The following is a 20707-nucleotide window of genomic DNA, read 5'->3' on the forward strand; positions in this document are numbered from 1 at the left end:
TTAGTGTGGTTAGAGAAAAAATTAAGGCTTGAGGTCAATTTAATCAAATTTGTTGTTGTTGCGGTTGATTTGGGTGATTTTTGCGAGAACTTAATTTAGTTCCTCTCTGAGAATGACTGCAAATATTTATGTTTTGAGAGTTGATTGGAATATGATATGAGCTAATATTTATTGAATAGTATTTTGAGTTGGATGTATTTAGTATAATTAGTACTTCATAAGTTGATGATCTCGGTAAGAACAACTAGTGTCTACCTTGTATTTATCTTATGTTATCTTCTTGTAACAAATTGAGATCAGAAATGGTCTATTGTAAACCTGACAATATTTAGATTCATACTGAAGATCACAGCGTGTCCACTAGAGCATCACTTAAGCAACACAAAGTAAACTGTTGATATAGACAGAATTGCCCTTGAATTTGGCAAGTACTAGTCAGCGATACAACTACTTTTAGGCGACATGGAGGCCATGGATCACAAATGAGTAAGTAAATCAGTAAATTACGGCGAATCGAGTATATCCGGCACATCGATCGGTCAAGAACCAAATATTCAGTAACATACCAAGAGATAGTAAGCCCTTAACATTTGAACATCTTCAGAGTTAACTATCGATTTTCTCTACCTCACAAATGAGTAACTGTACACTTTATCACAAGGATACAACCAGAAACTTTCGAAATAGGAGTTTTCCAAAAAAAAATTCGGGCTGACCCTGAAAACCACTTTATGACTCCTATAAAGCAGGGTCCATTGTACATTCACTTTAGCAAATTTTAGTACGTTAAGTGCCAATTTTAGTTGCTTAACATTTTATCTAAAACACTAAGCTTTAAATGCTAAATAAGATATGTAATTCAAATTTAAGACAAGGTTGAATATCCAATTATGGAAATAAATATAATGCTAATTAATAAGACTAGGAAATAATGGTGTTGGAACCGCAGTATCAAAGGCTGAATTTTTGACCAAAAATTACGAATCTCTGATTTACTTACATTGCTAAATTGATCAAAAATCATCAAATTTTGAAAATTTCAAACTAGAAGTGGAAATAACTAAGCATATAATGTAATTTGAGAGCATTATGTTTAATATCTTCAAAAATCTAACCTTTGTACATACCCTGAATAGCACGATTTGGTTACTTGAACAAAAATCCGGCCGCAGGCTGGTGTGGCTCTAATTTGGTGACAACTCAGAGTCCTGCCGGTCTGGTAACGGATTCTGGATCGATTAACCAAGTTGCGCTATTTGAATGCTATGCTAAAAAATTTGTTTGTCTATTTTTTGATGTTCCGATTCACAAAGTCTTCAAAGTCGCTCTCAATTCCATTGCTTGCCTCTCAAACACCATCAAAATTGCAAAACCAAAAGATTCAAGACTTCAATTATTCATCAAACACTCAAAACAACTTCCATTAATGCCAAATATTTGCAATCCTTCCTATTTCCCCACTTCCGTTAAAAGAGCAACACAAAACTAATGTCTATGTCTCAACAAGCTACGCCTCCAGCCGAGAATACATTCCACATTAAAAATAATTTGTGAATTTATGCTCCATTCCAACTACACTCATGTTAATTACTCTTCTCACTTGTCCTTCAGCTCAAAAATTGGACATTCAAAAAATTTGCAACAAAAAAAATAAAAATTATTCGGTCGAATTACGCAAGCAAGTCAATTCACAATTGTTATAATTAATTATTAAGACATAAATGCATTGTGATGGAAATAAAAACTTTTAATTAAGATATAAATTTCGAGAATAAAATCTGTTGCTTTACCGCCAAAGTTTGTACATTCACTTAAAACTCTTAACAGCTACGAAAAAATAAATAAGGAAGGACACAGATGCAAAAAAATATATATTTATGTATGATCGCATGCGACAGACATTGGAATTCTCTTTTACTTGTAAAATGGCAAGTAAATATTGAAGAGTTTGCATTGTCATTAATACATATTCAAGCGAATTTTCTTTAGATTTGGTATATTAGCACAGCACGTGCTCTTGTGATGCTAATATGACGGCCTTCAATTTGATGCGAAAAGTCCGGGACACAACAGATGAAAGATTCATTCATGAATGACTTAAGATGCCATTGGCATCAAATAAGTCATGCAGATTCCAACTTGACTTAGAAACCTAGTCAGACTCTAATCTAGGATGCCATATCCAATATACCTAAACATATCAATGTCAAAAATCCAATACCAAATCAATACCTAACTGAAATCACACAAAGCACATCCTCAACCTCCAAAAATAAGCACATCACTTAAACAACACACTTTGATCAAGCGCCGAGACAGCTTGACTACTCTCATCACCCGTTTCCTCATCCGTTTCATCCTTCTTCATTTGCCTCGACATTATCAATTTCTGTACATTATGTTTCATCTTTTGTTTAGCATCTGACTTATTCTTTGGCTTATAATTAAGCAATATGTCAACGAGTTCCTGATCATTAATCATTCTCACGTGTTGTAAGATTGATAATCGGGCATTGTCGCGGACAGATTGAGAAGCTTTTTGATCGAATAAGTAGCGAACAATGTTGTATTCAGCACGGCATACGATAGCTCTGAGTAATAATGTATATCCGTTATTATCTTTAGTTTCCGTATGTATTCCCAAATTTTCAACACAATACTCAACAGCCTCAAGGATATTCGAATCGATCGCATGATGTGCTACATTTAATCCCATTATATCTTTCGCTCTTATGTCTGCTTTATAGCTAATTAGTAAGTCAGCCATCTCAAGAAAGCCATGAAATATCGCAACATGAAGCGGTGTCCGTTTAATTTCAGGAATTCCAACATTAACATCAGCTCCTTCATCAAGGAAATATTTAGCAATGTTTAAATCATTTTGTTTGACCGCCAGACATAAAGCACTGTGTGACTTAAATGTTAAGTTCAAATAATCGGGCATTAATTTAAGATATGACTTAATTAAGTGCAATTGAGATTTTTGAATGGCACGCACGAATGTTTTATGAGACGGAATAACTTGTATGGAGCACTGAAATGGAAGTTATTGGTCAGTTTTTGGGTTATTGACATGGCTTTAATGATGTTTACCTTAAATACATCAGATGAGTCAATCACTTCAAACTTATCAGGCATTTGTATCATAACGAGAATTTTAATGCTATAGCAAGTGTTCTGCTCGAGATTCTTAATTACGCATACTGATTTACGAGTCCAACTGATCGTTTCCCATTCATTGCGATTCTTAAGCTTGACTATCTTAAAGACCTTTTCTGGATTTTCAGGATTTTCTGAATCTTCAACTTTATCATCATTGTACTTCCACTCGAGAACGACGGTCGATGTTGTTTGTTTTGCAATTTTAATGAATTCGAATTTAGATACAATTATCGATTGCTGTTCCTCTACTTCTCCTTCAATTTCTGAAGTGATTTCGTCAGTATTTGTGTTAATAATTTCATTATCTCCTGTTGCCATTCTCTTATTTCTCTGTATGATGAATTAATATTTCTTAAGTTCTATTTATGGATTGGTAAATAAACAATTTCGACTCTACATTGAGTTTCCATGGTGATGACGGGTAAGTGTTGTTGTTGTTGCTATAATGTGCATTTGTATTGGGGTTGGTATAGTGAGAGTATTCAAATGGTTAGCAATTGGTTGAGATTCGATGTCCATTTTAAAGTTGTGAAATTTATAAGCATGATTAGAAGGAGGTCTAAGCAGAGCTCGACGTCGACTTGGATTTTGTATGAGAAAGTCGGCTCAAGTCGATTCGACTCCATATGAAATACTCTGAGTGTGCGGATGTTCTTGTTGAAATTCATATAATTCTCGAATCACAATCTGGTTCCAGGTAGATATGACACTAACTTGATGCCAGATTCAGTCTTAATTTGACACCATGCCAGACAGATCGGACAAACGCGGATGATAGATCAGTAAAACGACTTGTGCAATTAGAGATTACACGTGGATGTCATTTTAAAATTAAGAGTGCTGCTCTTAAGAGTCCAACAAGAAATTGTACTCTGAAATTAATCATGAAACTGCGCAAAATTTTCAATACGAAGTTTACCAAATGTTTGCAGAACTCTCAAATTCAAAAGGTGAAGTTGGTATGAACACAATAAAAACTTTTTTAAAACGTCAGTAAAAACCCAGATGAAATGAAGAGCAATAAAAGAAGTTAGACTACCCAAGAAGAACTTTAGACATTTTAATGATACTGCACGAAACTTTGAATCCGGAGTCATATCTTATATGGAATTTCAAAGTGCCAAATAATTGGATTAATTTACAATGTCCACATGGTAATGATTGTCAATAACAATTTTAAGTATTCAGTTTGAAATGTAATTTGGATCTTCATAGCCAGTCATAGTCTCCAAAATGTTAAATTTTTTAGTCAATGAACTCTAACTTAATCTCATTAGCTTTCCTTTTCTACAAAAACATTCATTAAGATGATGACTTAATTGGACTTTGATTCAAATTGCTTTCAATAGTCATTAACCACAAGTAGCAGTTCCATCCGTCGTCATTTTATTCCAAGTTTATGTTAAATATCGGAAATTGTGAAGGCAAAGTTCCAGTAGTGTAAATTAAATCTTCTTATTCTTAAAATACCCAAAATACCACAAAATGTTCATCAAAAACCACAGCAATCAAGACCTCAAAAAAAGAATTAAATCTCAATATCTCTTTGTATGCTCCGTCATTCACACTCACCGTCCATATTTAAATAATGCAGATAGACAAACATCTATCATGTTGTTGTTAAATGAAAACAAATTTATTGTCACTTAAGTTGATGATCACTTGTACAAATTGACGATACAAATGTACTTCAACTCGTCTCATTGGCATTAACCTTCAAAAAAACACAAATCAGCTGCAAGAAAATATTTTTTTAAGTTCATGGCATTAATGAATTGATGACCAGGTAATATATTTTACTAATGTCTGATTTTTATTTCTTCAAATTTTTTTCTATAAATAATTTCCAGTACAAAAAGAACCTCACATAAATTAACATATATGTACATACAGAAAGGTAAGAATTTGGTAAGGATAGAGTATTTATTAGAAATTTATTTTAAGTTTATATACAGTTTAATTAATGGTTTTATAAGGTTGTTCATAAAGGATTTCCATCTTAAAGTGCAATGACTGCTCCGTGGCATCGTGGTAGCATGCACCGTGAGTTTGTAGACATTTGAGACCAGTTTCTTACAGAGTATCCAAGAATACAGCCAAAAAACTGGTCTCTGATGGACATCACTTATGAACAACCCATGAGAAAAATATGACATTTTGGTTGAACTGTCTTGAAGGTTAGAAATTTGACGATTAATCAAGGCACTCCTCCGGATGACACACTGCGTTAAGAAGATAATGACGCATTATTTTAATGCCTAATCCGACATAGACATGAAGCTAGCCTGTTGTCAAATTATTTCCATTTTAGGATTTTCGTTTCACAGAGCTCAAAGTTGAATAGAATTTTGGATGGAAAAGTCAAGGCATTGACATTGAATTTCATCCGAATGAAATTTCTTTTGTTCGGATGAAAGATTCTATTGTTCTGGATGAATGTTAATCGGATGAAATAATTTTAAGTGCCAATGACTGTATTAAAGTCTACTCAAGTTAATTCGACTTCAGATAAAATTGAAGTCGACTTCGAGCTCTTCCATTTCATCATTTCAAGAACATTCAACCAAAAAATGTCAATTTTCTATACAATGGAATTTTTATTAAAGCTAATTTTACAATTGCACTTGAAAAAGATTTTTAAGGATATACACTGATTACAAAATTGAACAAATTCAAAAGAATGAAGTGGAATTAAGGTTTGTCTTACTTTGGTATTGAAAAGTTTTCTACCAAATTGTTGGAATTCTCAAATGATGGTCAATTTAAAGCTATGAGGAATATATATTCAAGATGATGCAAATTTAAGCCGGTAAGGCACTCACTGAGTATAATTATATCTCGTAAAGCGACCCAATTTATAAGAATCTAGAATTGAGGCTTAAGTCAAATTAAAAGATAAGCTTGCAGTGACTAATGTCAACAATTGCACAAGAGCATGAACAGACATTGGAGCAGGTAATCAAAAAAATCCACTGTTATTGAACCTGATCTGAAATTCAATTTCAATATTGACGTTTTAAAGGTTAATATACTGTATAACCTTAAAGATTTTAAATGATCCATAAAATTACTTAAATTGCCAGAATTACTTCAATTATAGGTAAAACCCATTCAATTTCCAAAATCTCACATTAAAATAAAATTCCCTTGTGAACTTAACCATGAAATTGACTTAGAAAACCTTATTAATGAGCACATGATTAACTCAAAAAAAGCTGAAAATCATCCAGCAAAAAACATTTCAAGGGTAGCGCGTAATTAACGCATGTAAAAATTCTAAGTAAATTTATACACAAAAAAGCTTAATTATTACAAAATCTTTAATGTTCCTCTACACAGCATAACCAAATTGCAACAACAAAATCCGAAATCGTTTAACAATTACCGGCATTGCATCATGTTTAATAAACTCGATCGCTATCTGTTATATTAAATTTTTTACTACAATTTTTAAGTCAAAATAATGAAGGAAAAAAAATGAAATTCATACAGCACAAGGTTACTTCCATTTGAGTTCACAACAAAATTATAAAAATAAATAAACTTTTTATAAAAAGAAAAAATCATTGAAGAGGAGACGATGGATATAAATATGATTTTTAATTTTAATTGAAAATCTGTTGGAATGTTCCGTGATTCACATGACTTTAAGGCTGTAATTTGGAGGTGTTTTTGAGGTTAGGTTATGAATTTTTTGAATTCATAATGGCGTAAATGATTTCAAGTATCTAGGGTATGTCTTAAGTATGGACAGTGTCTGAGTTTAGTGGAATCTAGTCATATAAAGTTTAATCTGCCAGTACGAGATCAAGGCCTCTGTGGTCGATTGGTTAGGCAACATACTGGAAATCTGAAATACTCATTTAAGAGTACGCGGGTTCGATTCCCACCAGAGACCGGATCTCTCAATTATTAGGTAGAGTGCTGTTGATATGACAAAGATTCACAAAATGCTCAAGACATTAATGCATGAACCTACCCTTAGGTCACTTAGATCCTTGGACCTTAGATCCCTGATGCTTAGATCCAAGCAAATACGTTAAGAACCCTAAGATACAAGAATGTAAAATTGATTTACCTCCAAAAATACAGCCAAGACACGTGATTCTCCGAGACATCAATTTCTATATCATACAACTGTATATACCTTAACTAACTACTAAATAATACATTACTGAGCACAAGATGAAGTTGCGTTTGATGCACAACAATTCGCAATATTATTTAAAGAAAATCTATCTTCTGTCTTAGTGAATGTCATAATTTTGGCACACAAAGATCATGATTGAACAATTTTTATTTTATATATTATTTTTCTGTGCACTTTTTTATGTGTTGACCTTCTATGTTCAATTTCTTATATCTAACACACTAAAGATAATTTTTCATTCACATTATCGACCTAGCATTTCCTTTATACATCGACTATGTCGACTTCTATTCATGACGAGATTATTAAAAATTAATATTTTTTTAAAGGTAATGGACACACTTTTTTTATAGCAAATGAATATGTTACTTCCTTTTTTACTGAGCTTTGAGTTTCTCTGTTGTTGTTGTTGTTGTTGCAGCAGCAGCAGCTGATTTTCGTTTGTAGAAGTTTTGAATGTAGAAGTTCATGAAGAGTACGAAGAAGATGATTGAGTTGAGGAGGAGGAGTGATGACATGAATGGTGGGAATGAGCAGTCTGTACAGAGTGCACGGATGTTGTGGAAGATGCAGAGAACGAATTGTGCCTGGAAGTAAAGGAGAAAATTTTGTTATTTTTATAGATTTAGTTACATACTTAATTGACATGTTCCTCCCTACATGCCCATTTCTGTCTTAATATGTCAAATTCCCAAAATATCCAAAATCCCCAAAATCCCCAAAATGCCCAAAATGTGTTAAGAACTCCGAAATTTCGGACAATTGCACAATGATTTTCAACAGCAGCTACATGAGCCTTGTCACAAGCTATCGATACCCAACATCAGTGGCATTTAACGAATAACAAAACGAACATATCGATTCTATCTCAAAACAGCATGCAAAGCTTCTCGAATTTCCTCAATTCTACATAATCTCCAACTCCATAACCACCCATGTGTAGCAAAGACATCAAAAGTTCTCATAACTTCTTTGCGTGTTTAATTTCAATCAAATGACGAGCTAATTACTGCTCCATAGCAATTAAAACCTCAATCGCATTATAAAAATTCATTAAATCACCTAAATGCTCACTTGCGAAAAACGACTGAATCGTTTAAGATAATCTGCGAGAAAAAAGATATCAAGGTCTTAAGCACCCAAGTCATGGTTTGTTGCCAAATTCTGTGCATTAATTGAGGGATTTGAGATAAAGTAATTGCATATTATTAAAACAGTTTGCGGTAAGTCCAATGGATGAAGATATACAGATTGGTATTTTGGACTTCTTAGGGACTTTAAGCTGGACTTAAGCTTTATAATGTAATTTGATTGTGCAATTTAAATTGATTATTTTAATGAATATGCATTGAATTTTAATTAATACTGGGATTAATACTGGAATTAAATCAATTCACTGAAATTTAAGAAAGTCCTGAGCATTCGAATATTGCGAAATGTTTTGAGGTCAATCATAATTTATTGTCACTAGATCGCTTAGCTAGATATGATATTTTTAGCAGTTTACCGTTAAGCATTAATGAAATTTTGGGTATTTTTTGCAGATCTATGTAAAGATTGATTTGCATATATAAACTACTAAGACCATTAATAGTGTGCCTTGAAATCAGACCAATCTAATGGTAATGCTTGCCGAATAGCACAAATCGAATAATCGATTCATAATCTAGCCCCATGCCGGCGAGACTTTGACATGTTGCCGAATTTGATTCCCAGGAAATTTAGAGTCATGTCAGCCTAGGATTGGATTTTTGATCTATTCATGCTACTCAGAGCCTAACATAAATGACCATCAAATGTGTCAAAAGTAACACTTTTCCATCCAAATTATTCATGACCTAATTTTACTCAAAAAAATCTAAAACTCTTCTAGATAATTACATATCTTAGTAGCACATTCCAAGGTAAGGCTAACACCGATTTCACTTAAGGTACAGCACAGTATAAATATGGTCAATTTCAATGAAGTCTATTATTATTTATAAGACAATGACACATTTAATCTGCAATTTGCAATTTGCCTACGTGTAATTCATAAGCATCTCTAATCCTAGTCAACAAAGAGCTTTATCTGTCCATTTCATAGATTGTCAACATCAGTTCTAGATTTTTCTCAATTTCTTACCCATCAGCCACATGACACAAGCAAAGAAGCCTTTTAAAGATTAACATTAGTCCAAAAGTCCATTAACATTGGATCTACCGGCATAATTTACATATTTACAACAGATGTTCCTAATAGTCTACCGGATTTGAAGGTATAGCAATAAAATTAACATACATGGAACTACAGGGTCTAACAAAGATTACAAATGCTAATGCGATAGCGGTTTGGTCCGCAATAAATAAATCTAAAAGACTAGAAAAATCGACGAATAAAATTCTATGAAAGTCAGTTAAGCTATGTGGCAATTTTCGTTAATGAAAAACAAAAAGCTCAACATGTTGTTTGGAATGCACAGTAGAAGTTCATGCACAAATGCATATATCGTGTGCATTTTCTGTACCGCATTTAATATGTTATGCATCGACCTTGGTAATCCATAAACGCTTTCATGTTCTGTTTTTATATATTCATCTTGTGCTGGTGTGCAGCATCAAGGTATGAATGAAAATAACAATGATAAATTTGCAATATAAGCATCATCAGATCATCAGTGGCTGTACTATAAAAATATTTATACCATCATAAAAGTAAATTCATTGTATTGGCATAAACAGTGATTTGCTATGCTATTATAGCCATACCCACTACCGACTATGAAACATGTTTGCCTACTTAAGCAACATCTCACATTGAAAGTGAAACTGAATGTCATTGCTCTCAATAATACCTCTATAACTCAGTTCATGCACTCGATTTTTTTTTTCTTCTCTTTTTTCAGCCATGTGAGGCAGTTGGTCAGTCGAATGCGCAGAAAAAAAATTACCGCATTTAAGATTGGTTTTATATTTTCAATGTCGTTTCATTGATTATTAAAGCTATTTTTTTTTGCATCTTTGCTGTAAAGTTGTGGCTTTGGTTTATTGTGCCTTGGGGACAGTTTGCAGAATTTAATGGATGGAGTGGAAGGGAAGTGGAAGGTTCTTGATGGTAGAATCTGGTAGAATTAAGAATGATCTTGATGCTTTTAAGAATGTGAGGAACTAAGAACAGAAAGGCTTTAAGTTAGCTATCCACAAGCTGCAAATTGAACATTTTGTTATTTTCACGTTTTGAGGGCTGAGTTGGTCAATATTCCTTATATTTGGATTGAATCTCAAACTAGTTTTGACTCAATTAAAGTTGAGTTTTATTCTGAGCTTCGCGACATCCAGCTCATCCTTTATGTATTATCCCAATCCCTTCTCACATCCATTTAAGTCCCATCTTACATCCTGCTAATCATTCGGACACAAAAAATCATAAAATGTCACTAAAAAATTCGAAAATTTCCCAAAATATTGCCCACCATATGTGAATGTCCTCATACCTAATGTCCCCTTTACATATGGAAGTAGACGTTACCCAAAAAATCATCAAAAAATACTCACAATTTGAATCTCTGTCATGTACTTTTTCCACCACAAGTACTTTTGGTATTGTGGACCCATAGCTGAGAGCATGTAATAGAAGTACATAAGAACATGGACGAAGTTGTTGAGGATATTTGGGAATGTTGCATTTCCACCTAGTAAAAATAAACAAATTGACATATAAATTATTATGCATAATTATGGAATTCACGCTCATGACTGTGCAAAATGTTGTTTACAGCCTCAAGCAAGTGATACATAATAGCTAAAAATACTTACCGGCAATGAACTTTACAAGAACCCATGCTTCAATCGGTGTCAATGAGTGGTGATACAAATGCAACCAGGTAATTTGTGACTTTTTCTTACGCAGCACAAAGAATATTGTGTCGGCAAATTCAGTCAATTTGGATAAGTAATAGACATAGCATAAGTTAAGCATCTGTAAATGTGAAAAAATCGTTTAATTTATTGACCTTAACTTGTAGTTGGTTAGTAATTAAAGGTATCGTGGGTAACAAGTACCGACGCAAATAGAGGAAATTGATTTTGGTCTTATAAAATAACAGTTTGTACTGTCTCATAACCTTTGAGGTAGTTAGTCAGAAGACATTTTATTTGTTGCAAAACAGGTTCCACATTATTCTACTCTTATTTTGACATAAGTAAGCTGTGCAATTTGTAGTGAAAGTACTGTTGTGTTTATAGATATACTCTTACGAGGTCGTCAGTTCTTGCATTTCTTTGCATCATTTTTCGAAATGAATGAAGAGTTCAAAGTCGTATTATGAAATCCAATAAGATGTTTATTATGGCCCTTAGGGGAAATCTTCACTGAATTGTCTTTTTATTAAACCGGTATGTTGTAAGAAAATGCAGTCAAGTGTACAAGAGGAATTAAAGCAGATAATTTACTGAAGGTTTTTGGATTCGCATGTGAGTTTGACATTTTTTTGAATGCATTTTTGTGAAAGTCATTTTGGGGATATTAAGAGGTAAAAGTGGATTGACGGTGCAGTTATCTAGTAAGTGTAATGAATTTTGCAATCGTAAAACAGTGTCCATGAGTTCAATTCTCAATGGAACAATCCCGAATAGCATTAATCGGTTGATAATTCAAAATTCCAGCTATAGACTGGTGTGAATCAAACTTGGTATAAATCCGGCCATGCCTAAGTCACGTCGGCCGTATTGTATGATTTTGGATTGATTAACCGCCTTGTGTTATTTAGGAATCTAACAAACTTGTCATAAAACAGCATCTCAAATCATCAAAAATTCAAAGGGAGTGTCATCGAGCCCTAATCTTCAAAATTATTACATCTTCAGCATTGATATGCCAAAAAATATTATAAATTTGAAAAATCTATCCAAATTAAGCTTCAAAGACTGTAATCGTGTAAAATTACAACAAATATAAATGTTTTGAAATTCAAATAAAAATCATTGCTATTTTCATGTATGCGGAATTGATTATCCATAATAAATGAGATTCATAAACTTGATGACCATCGGAAATGCTTCTCGATATTACAAGTATGACAAGAATTCCGAATGTATGAGTTTGTTTACTTAACAGAAATAGGCAGATGACTTAGTAGGTGTAAGATCCGTTAAAATCATTCGTAAATATTGCATAATTTTAGGCAAGAAGATGATTCCATCGACGCACAGCAATGATCTTTTCTCACGTCATTCGCGAACAATTGTTTGTCGTATCCATTACAAAATAAATAAATAAATCATACTCGTGCAAAAAAATAGCAAGTTCGAGGGCTATTCTTTTGTATGAAATTGAATTGTTAAGGCTTTTTTAAGATTTTTAATGAACCGACACCGACTTACAAAATGCCTTATTATCTTTTTGTGCGTTGCACATATTCAAATTTCGGCATACATTAAAATACTAAGTATTGAAACAAATAAAAATGCTTCAATTTTTCACGGTAGACTGTTTAAAGTATTTTGACACATTTGGGTTGCAAAACTGATAATTATCTACGCCAAATTTAAAGCAATTGAACGGTGGAAGAAGTTTTCTAATTTTACTGAATTTTTAAAAGAATTTAAATTGATTTTTAAGGTAATTGGTGCTTAATTTGCACACATTTGCGAATGTGAACATTTGAATATAATTTAGGGGGTCCACCCTCAATTTGCATCATGTTCCATAGTAATGCATAGTCATGTGCAGTTATGCAAAGCTCTAATTTCATGGAGTGCATAGAAAGCACAAAATGAAAAGTCAGCGAAAAGCTGGTGTAAGTTATGCTTGCTGTCTTTTTGACATTTTTGATCATTTTGAATAGTTTATAGATTTTACGCACTTAAATCAGTATATTTTGTCTAGGTTGACCCAAGTTGACCCTTATTTTGGGCACTTCTAGGATATTTTGAAGCCTTAATAAGTCACAGCAGCTTGGGCCAAATCAAATGATAATCTTAGTCTAGAGCATACTCGAGAATTCGTTGCCGTACGGAATTTTGACCAGGATGAGAACTTAATTCGCAGTTCAACAGCATCCATTGATTACAACCCATTGAGTAATTGAAAGTAAGTAGCCGACAACGATTTTGCCTACAAACAACAAGTCTTTAACCGATTATGACTCAAATGACTCTCACAGCAATTAACAAACAAAGCCTCATCCCATAAATCCTCACCTCACAAAAGCTCATTAACTAGAAACTGCATCTTCAATGCTTACAACACACTTAAAAATAAAAACAAAAATTTCAACAAACATTTTTTCAACAAAAATGCAAGAAACATTCATGTATGAAGATTTCGTGTTGTGATAGGTTATGGTTATGGACATATTTGGGAGGTCATATTAATTTTCTATAAGCTATTTTGTGTTTTCACGGTTAGCTGACCTTTGAGAAATTGTTTCGTGTAAGTTTATGAGCGGAAGTTGTAATAACTTTTGTTCATTAGAGTACAGTTCAATAACCACGGATATTTTGGCGATGATGACCGAGTGGCATATTACGAGTCATGAGGATCGTATGGATGGTATACGATAAGTGCTAAACAGTAGCTGATACTCAAATGGACAGGTTTTTACTTGACTAGTTATGTGTCTAGGTCTTAGGTTGGCAATCTGTGTGTCATGACACACTAGTATGACAATTCAAGCCACAACGACACATTGTGTTACGAAGACACTTGTATCTCCAGACCATATTTGTGTCACAACGACATTTTTTGTCGCAATGGCATTTTGTGCCACGACATTAGTGAGACATGATTTTTGTCCTTAGTACTAGACATCAAGCTAGTCATCTTCATGACCGTTGCAACTACCACAAGTGATCCACAACACTCATACACAACTCGGTATTTTACACTTTAACAATTCAGTCATTGCTTCTTTTTCTTTTCCTCAATTTTACACACAGTTTTTTTCATCATTAACCAAATTCCTCATAAAACATTGGTTACGCATCATTAGTGAAATAATTGATTCATCTACTTACCCGTCTAGATAAAGGAGTATCAGTATAATCAACTGTTTGGCATGTATAACTATATCCCTTAAACCATCCAGCCATTAAATGCTATAAAGAGATAAACATAATTATTAGTTATTAATTCTACAGACTTTAATGACTTATTGCTCCTTACCTCGTAAAACATATATGCACTAAGGAGTACTTGGAATGCATTATAATAGATAAGCGTATTACGAAGGTCAAATGGCTTCTTATCTCGCATATAGAATGGTCCTATGACCATTACCCATGCAAGATATACGATTACTAATGCTATTGTTGGAATTGGTGTGTAGATGAATGGGTAGTTTTTGATTCTGGCATCTGTATTGATAAAATTTTGTAAATTGTGGATTAATATAACTATTTCTTGGAAATTTCTCGATTTTATGACATGAAGGTCGTGTTAAAATGTGGAATTAATATTTTTATGGTTGGAATGGAATCACTTTATGCTGTTATTTTGCTGCTGTTTACTTAAAAGGTGGAGAAACCAGTAAGTTGTTGAATTTTTTGTGAATTACGAGCAATAAAAATTGGCAATTTTGACGGCCATTTGGAAGCATTATAGATGCTACGAGGTCTGAACGGCTTTGGTATGTTTTCAGGATAAAAACTGCATCGGAACTAACATAAAATATTAAAAATACATGAATAATCCCTTCCCAAGAGGTCAGATCCTCAAAATACTTCTAAGTCACCATTTCAACCTCTTTTGCGTCGGTCAAACCTCCAAACCTTGACATCCACATGCATATATATATCAATCGAAGGTTAATCATAAAAATACTACAAAAATGTAGCCATTAGCCAACAAAAATCACAATTTTTTTTGTGTTATTTCTTTTCAGCAATCGCAAATGTTCATGTTCATGGCCCTTCTCATATTAATTTAATAATGACCATAAACTTTGAGCTTCTTTATTTGGTCTTCTTTTTGAATAATTTTTTCTACGTTTATGATCGCGATGATGATGTTTTATGCGTAATGAGGCTTTGGACTAAGAGGTTTTTGTAGTGATTATTTTGAATGTTTTTGACCTTAAAAAATTATTGAAAGATTTTTGGTCTTTTTGAGAATTTTCTTGACATTATTGTGTAGGATTGGAAGGTTTTGGAATGGAAATTGAGGTTTTTAACAGGAACTAAAAGTCAATATGCATTTTCTATGGAAAAGTCGAGTTAAGTCTTGAGTAAGTCAACTTAATTATCCAGTTCGGACTCTAAAATTGTAGATTTTGATTGAATTTGTCCTTTTTAGTGACATTTCTTCAATTTAGTTCAGATTAACTCAAATTAGACAAAGCACATCCATATGAACTCATGCAAAAACTACCAAGTGGAAGCCTATGCTGCTATAAAGTGAGAATGATCCAATAAACGATTATCCATGCAGTTACAGATCTCTACAACTTCCTCAAAACTTTAAAAGCTCCTCAAAATCATACTTTCAACTATTTCCAAGCCTTTAAAATCCCTTTAATTAATCTCAATTCCTCAATAATTCAACAAAAACATCCAAAAATACCCGGTAGCAATCAAAAGCCCTTAACAGCTATTAATAACCATTACATGACATAATTTGTCAAACATTTCAACGAATCCAATCTAAACAAACCGAAATAAAGCTTAATTGAAATTGCATTCAGGCATCACACGATCAAAACAACATCATGTTTGAACATTTTTTGAATATTTTAATGTTTATTCATTTTGGATAATTTTTCATAAATCCCAGCTGATTCTCACAACCATTATCATGATTTACACACAATTATACAGATGATTTTCAATGTTCAATATTGATCATTTCCGTATTATTAAATATTTAATCTGATATTGAATGTTTGAAGTTATCAATGAGATTCAATTATGTGAACGTGCGTAATGCTGGGATTTAGTGTTGATGTAAGCTGTTTTCAATGGATCAGAATATTGATCTATTCGGTAAGCATTAGCAAAATGAAAAATTTATTGAATTTTTAAATTTTTTAAATTTTTAAATTTTTTGAATTTTTTAGAATTTTTTGAAGTTTTTAGAATTTTTTAAAATTTTTTGAAGTTTTTTAAAATTTTTGAATATATTCCAAAAGAATTTCTTACATCACATTTGCAATTTGCTTCAAAAAATCTTAGTCAACAACACAAGAATCAGCAATTACTCAACTTGACATTCATTAATGAACACGATATTCTAGCCAATAATTCATTAAGCAACTAATCAACTTTCATATTTCAGAAACGGCACTCTTTGGAAATTCCAAAAGAATCTACAAACACTTGTTCCTCAATTTACTAAATGATTGGCCAAATCACGGAAGAATATTCAAAAATTCAATATTAATTCATAAAAATATCAAAAGGGCATTCATTCTTCCCATTTTTGTAATGTCCACCTCAAGCGAATCTATTGATCATGAAACATAATCGGAAATGATCAAAAAAAAAAAACCTTTTAGCTATTCAGATCTTTAAGATCCAGAGCTGCGCTAGGGCGATACGCGGCTAATGATTGTTTAACGAGTGAGGATGCGCCAGACCACTGCACTCAATAGACCTACAGTTTATAGTGGGATCAGAACCACTCCTTTGATGACATTACTGCCTGTAGCCTTCAAAGGAAGGCTGTGAGCCGCGTTTCCACTACATATGGTTCGAAAAAGGACACGTGAAAAATTTCCCATGCCGAGTCTCGAACCCATGATCGATGGATCGGTATTGCAATAATTATGTACCGAAGTAGTAAACCATTCCGCCACCGAGCCACTTTGACTCACTTTGGAAATGATCAAGATGTGACTTAATAAATAGTTTTCGTCGCTCAGCTGAATAATTGACGCTTCATTTAAAATTAAAATGAGTTCATAATCAGCTGTTGAATGGTGCAACAGTTACAAGATATGAATGAAAATTTACGATTTTTATGTAAATTCGGAAGCTTGATGGTAGGCTTGTGTCAATGTTGAGGTTGTATTTTAGTTCCCTTGTTGATTTTGAACTTAGTGAAGATATTTAGATTTGTAAATTCTAAGTTGTTGAGGTTTTTGGGATATTTTAAAGTCTTATGGGAAATGATAGTCAGCGATAGAGCCAGTTTCATTCTGGAATATCCTCTAGAATGTTTTAAGAATCAAAACTCAATCGTATTGAATTGTTTATGCAGCCTTAAAGTTGTTTGGACATTAAACTGTTGATTGTAACAACTTTCAGTCAATTAATCCTTTTTTTTAGCTCCAAGAGTCCAAACTTGTTCAAGAACAGCCAAAAAATCAATTACAAAGTGACTTGCACTTTTGTTACATATTTCCATTACATCCACATTTTATATTAATTCACTCATTAATTCTTAGAATCCATCAAGTAAACAACTCCAGACAGCAAAAAACTCAAATAATTACCTCCTAATCTCTCGTCAATCACTGTCCAGTACCGAAGACCTAAATCAATCCAGTTCTGTTGCGGTGAATTATATTCATCCCATGCCATTTTGACAAAATTCTTTTGGAATCCATGAAATCCATCAAAGTCTGTATAGTTATCCATTTTTTTTATGAATTTGAAGATATATCACAGATTAATGCACTAGAAATTAAGTTTTCCTTTTTTTATATGCTTTAAATCTTTTTAAAGTCTATGAATTATTTTTCGTGTCTATTTAAATTGCACGTCTTGCTACTTTTTCTCACTTTTACTTATTATTCAATGACAATAATAAAAATTTCTAATTATTCTCAGCTTGTTTTTATTGAAAAAATCTTATTTCCTCTTTTTCATCCTCTCAGAACGACTCGGCAATCGAACTACTCAAAATAAATCACTTAAACCCCGTCCGCAATTGAGCTATGTAGTGTTTATTATTTTATTATTATGTCTTAACCGACTTTACTATTGGAAGTACCAGAAAATATTTATTATCACTCTCTGAGTCTTACAACCGAATCATTCGAAGGCACCAACGAAACTGATTTAACATCTTACTTGAAACTTTGCGATATTGTTGAAGTCATGCGATTGAACTTTTTTTTTCCGCTGTTCCTACTACAAATTTAAATCTTATTTCTCTATAAAGCTTCGCTCACACATACAGACATAGCTTGGCTTACTTATTGTACTTAAAAAAATATAAATTATAAAGCACACATCATCGTATGTCCGATTCTTGAGTGAGTGAGAGACTTCTGGCAAATTATTGAATTTATTATTTTACACCTGTTGGATAGACTATAACCACCAATACTGATGTATAGTTTATATTATTCGCTAATGTCCTTCAAAGCACTTTGCGTACGTAGTGCTGTATTATTGAGGAAAAATCTTAAAAGCTAACGATTTCCCCTTCTATCAAGTTTTTTTTAAATGGCATAAAAGATATTTCAACATATCGCATATTAATGAAATATTGATGCAACTTATTAAAGGAAATTTTTAAAAATTTCATGGATCAAGCTTGAATTTTATTGTTTTATTTGCTGGACTTTTGTAGTTCGCATGGCAATAATTTGAGGTAGGTTGTAAATGGTGCGAAAAATGACATAATATGGTATGATTTGGTATGGGAATTGATGATTAATTGAATCTGGGATTTATTTTTGAGCTTTTGTGTAAGCTTTTGTGGCTTATCTCAATTTTCGGAGTCTAAACAGAATTTAAGATGTCATTAGATTACTTCCACATCATTTAACTGCAAAAAAAGCTACAATGTTATTGAATAGGTTGCAAAAAGCTATAATGTGTCAATCAAAAATCAGAAATGGTCCCGAGAAGTACAATTTAGTTGCTTGGACTAAATGTTTCCGATGCCGAGACCGAGACCGGAACTTCGCTGGCAGTTAGGACATCACTTCTTTGTAGTGCTAAAAACAAGACCCAGAGGTGCCTTAACAGCACCTTATCGGGCTGTTATTAGCCTATATTTGGGTTATTGACCAAGCTGCATTAAGCCACTCGCGGAGAGATGTACTAGAATCGGCTATTAATATTCTCATTTCACAACCAGATCATTTTTCATGCTCATTTTTCATATTCATGACTAAAAAATGTTTTATTAATCTTTAGACAGCAAATAAACTGACCCACAAAACCCAATAATTGACAAAAAATCAAGCATCTGCCGGTAGAGAACCAATAAAACAGTGCAAACAAGGAAGCTTTTGTCTTCATCATTCAAATCTTAATATGTAAATTCTCACTTATTTAATACCTTAACCATTATCACTCAATGCTAATAATGGTAATGCTGCAAAAATCCACAAAAATTCTAAAATCTCAGAATTCAATTTAAAAATGCAAAAAATATCCATTGCGTAATATTGACAGTATTTATTAAGACCTCAATCATTGACTATTCCAGTGGTGGGCAACCTTTTTTATCTTTAAGGCTTGCCTAGGTTGTAAGCCTCGATCAAAACCGCATACAGAGACACGGTTAATCGCATTTGAACCATTGTGTACCGCAGCGCAAAGGTTGTCCACCATTGGACCATTCAATTTTCACAACGAATAAATCTTCGCCAAAATTAAGAGCCATATCATTGAAGTAATCAGCCGACATTGAAAACAGAAGTTGAAAGTTTTTTTTTTGCACTTTTTATTCATTTTTCCTTCATTTTTTAAATCAAATCACTCATGCTTACACAGGTAGCAGCTATCGCAATAATAAAAATTGTATTATTTCCAGATATTTCGGTAGTAAGTGCCATTGAGTGATGATCATCCGATGAGGTCAAATCGCATTTATTTCGTCTTTATTTAAACTTAGCAAAAATTATTTCTTAAATAAAAAAAAACCTAACCTCAAACAGTGAATTAAATGCATTGGAATTGCTCAATTCTGTTTAAAATCCACTACGGTCATAGATTAATTATTTTATTCAGCAGAAAAAAAGATTTGTTTGTTGTTTTTGTGATTCAATTGATATTGCACAACTTAAGTTATAGTTTATGGAACTCCTCAGCTTTGCCTTTTGTTTTTGCGTTCGAATTCGTTCTCAAAAGCTTTTGAACCGTAAACCGATTGCTGGATAGTCACATGAAATCTGTTTTTCGGCTTATTTGCTACATGCTGTTGACTATCACACACGTTTTGCATAATATGAGGAAAAATTGGGAAGGGGGGTTGTTCGTAAGTGATGGATTGTGGAATTTGGCACTGATGGTCTTAGAATTGGTGATCAGGACAACAGGAAAATCTTGGATTAATACCATTAAGGATCCATTTTCAGGCTAATCTTCCAGTAACAGCAAAATAGGGCTTCGCCGAAAAAATAGGTCAAAATCAGCAGTCATCATGGCAATTTTGCATCTTACCATTAATACGGCATGTTAGTCTTACCCTTGTGCTGCCCAGACAAATTACCTAACTCCAATAGATCAGACATCATCCAC

General features: G+C 33.0%; 2 protein-coding genes across 2 annotated transcripts; both read right to left on the minus strand.

Moving 5' to 3' along the window:
- Positions 1-1011: 1011 nt before the first annotated feature.
- flip (ankyrin repeat and SAM domain-containing protein flippy) lies at positions 1012-3803 on the minus strand. The gene is made up of 2 exons (XM_070634145.1): positions 3094-3803; positions 1012-3034 (listed from the first exon to the last, which is right to left on the minus strand). Exons 1-2 carry the CDS (start codon positions 3478-3480, stop codon positions 2282-2284), a joined length of 1140 nt encoding a protein of 379 aa, XP_070490246.1. The 5' UTR covers positions 3481-3803; the 3' UTR covers positions 1012-2281.
- Positions 3804-7547: 3744 nt separating this feature from the next.
- Positions 7548-18270, minus strand: LOC139086213 (very long chain fatty acid elongase AAEL008004). Its single transcript, XM_070634591.1, has 6 exons — positions 17722-18270; positions 14457-14647; positions 14309-14389; positions 11108-11270; positions 10847-10983; positions 7548-7899 (listed from the first exon to the last, which is right to left on the minus strand). Exons 1-6 carry the CDS (start codon positions 17864-17866, stop codon positions 7690-7692), a joined length of 927 nt encoding a protein of 308 aa, XP_070490692.1. The 5' UTR covers positions 17867-18270; the 3' UTR covers positions 7548-7689.
- Positions 18271-20707: the final 2437 nt, after the last annotated feature.

Source organism: Chironomus tepperi, unplaced genomic scaffold (assembly GCF_022539635.2).
Source record: "Chironomus tepperi strain 1889 unplaced genomic scaffold, CSIRO-AGI_Ctep_v1 contig_85, whole genome shotgun sequence".
Lineage (NCBI taxonomy): Eukaryota > Metazoa > Arthropoda > Insecta > Diptera > Chironomidae > Chironomus > Chironomus tepperi.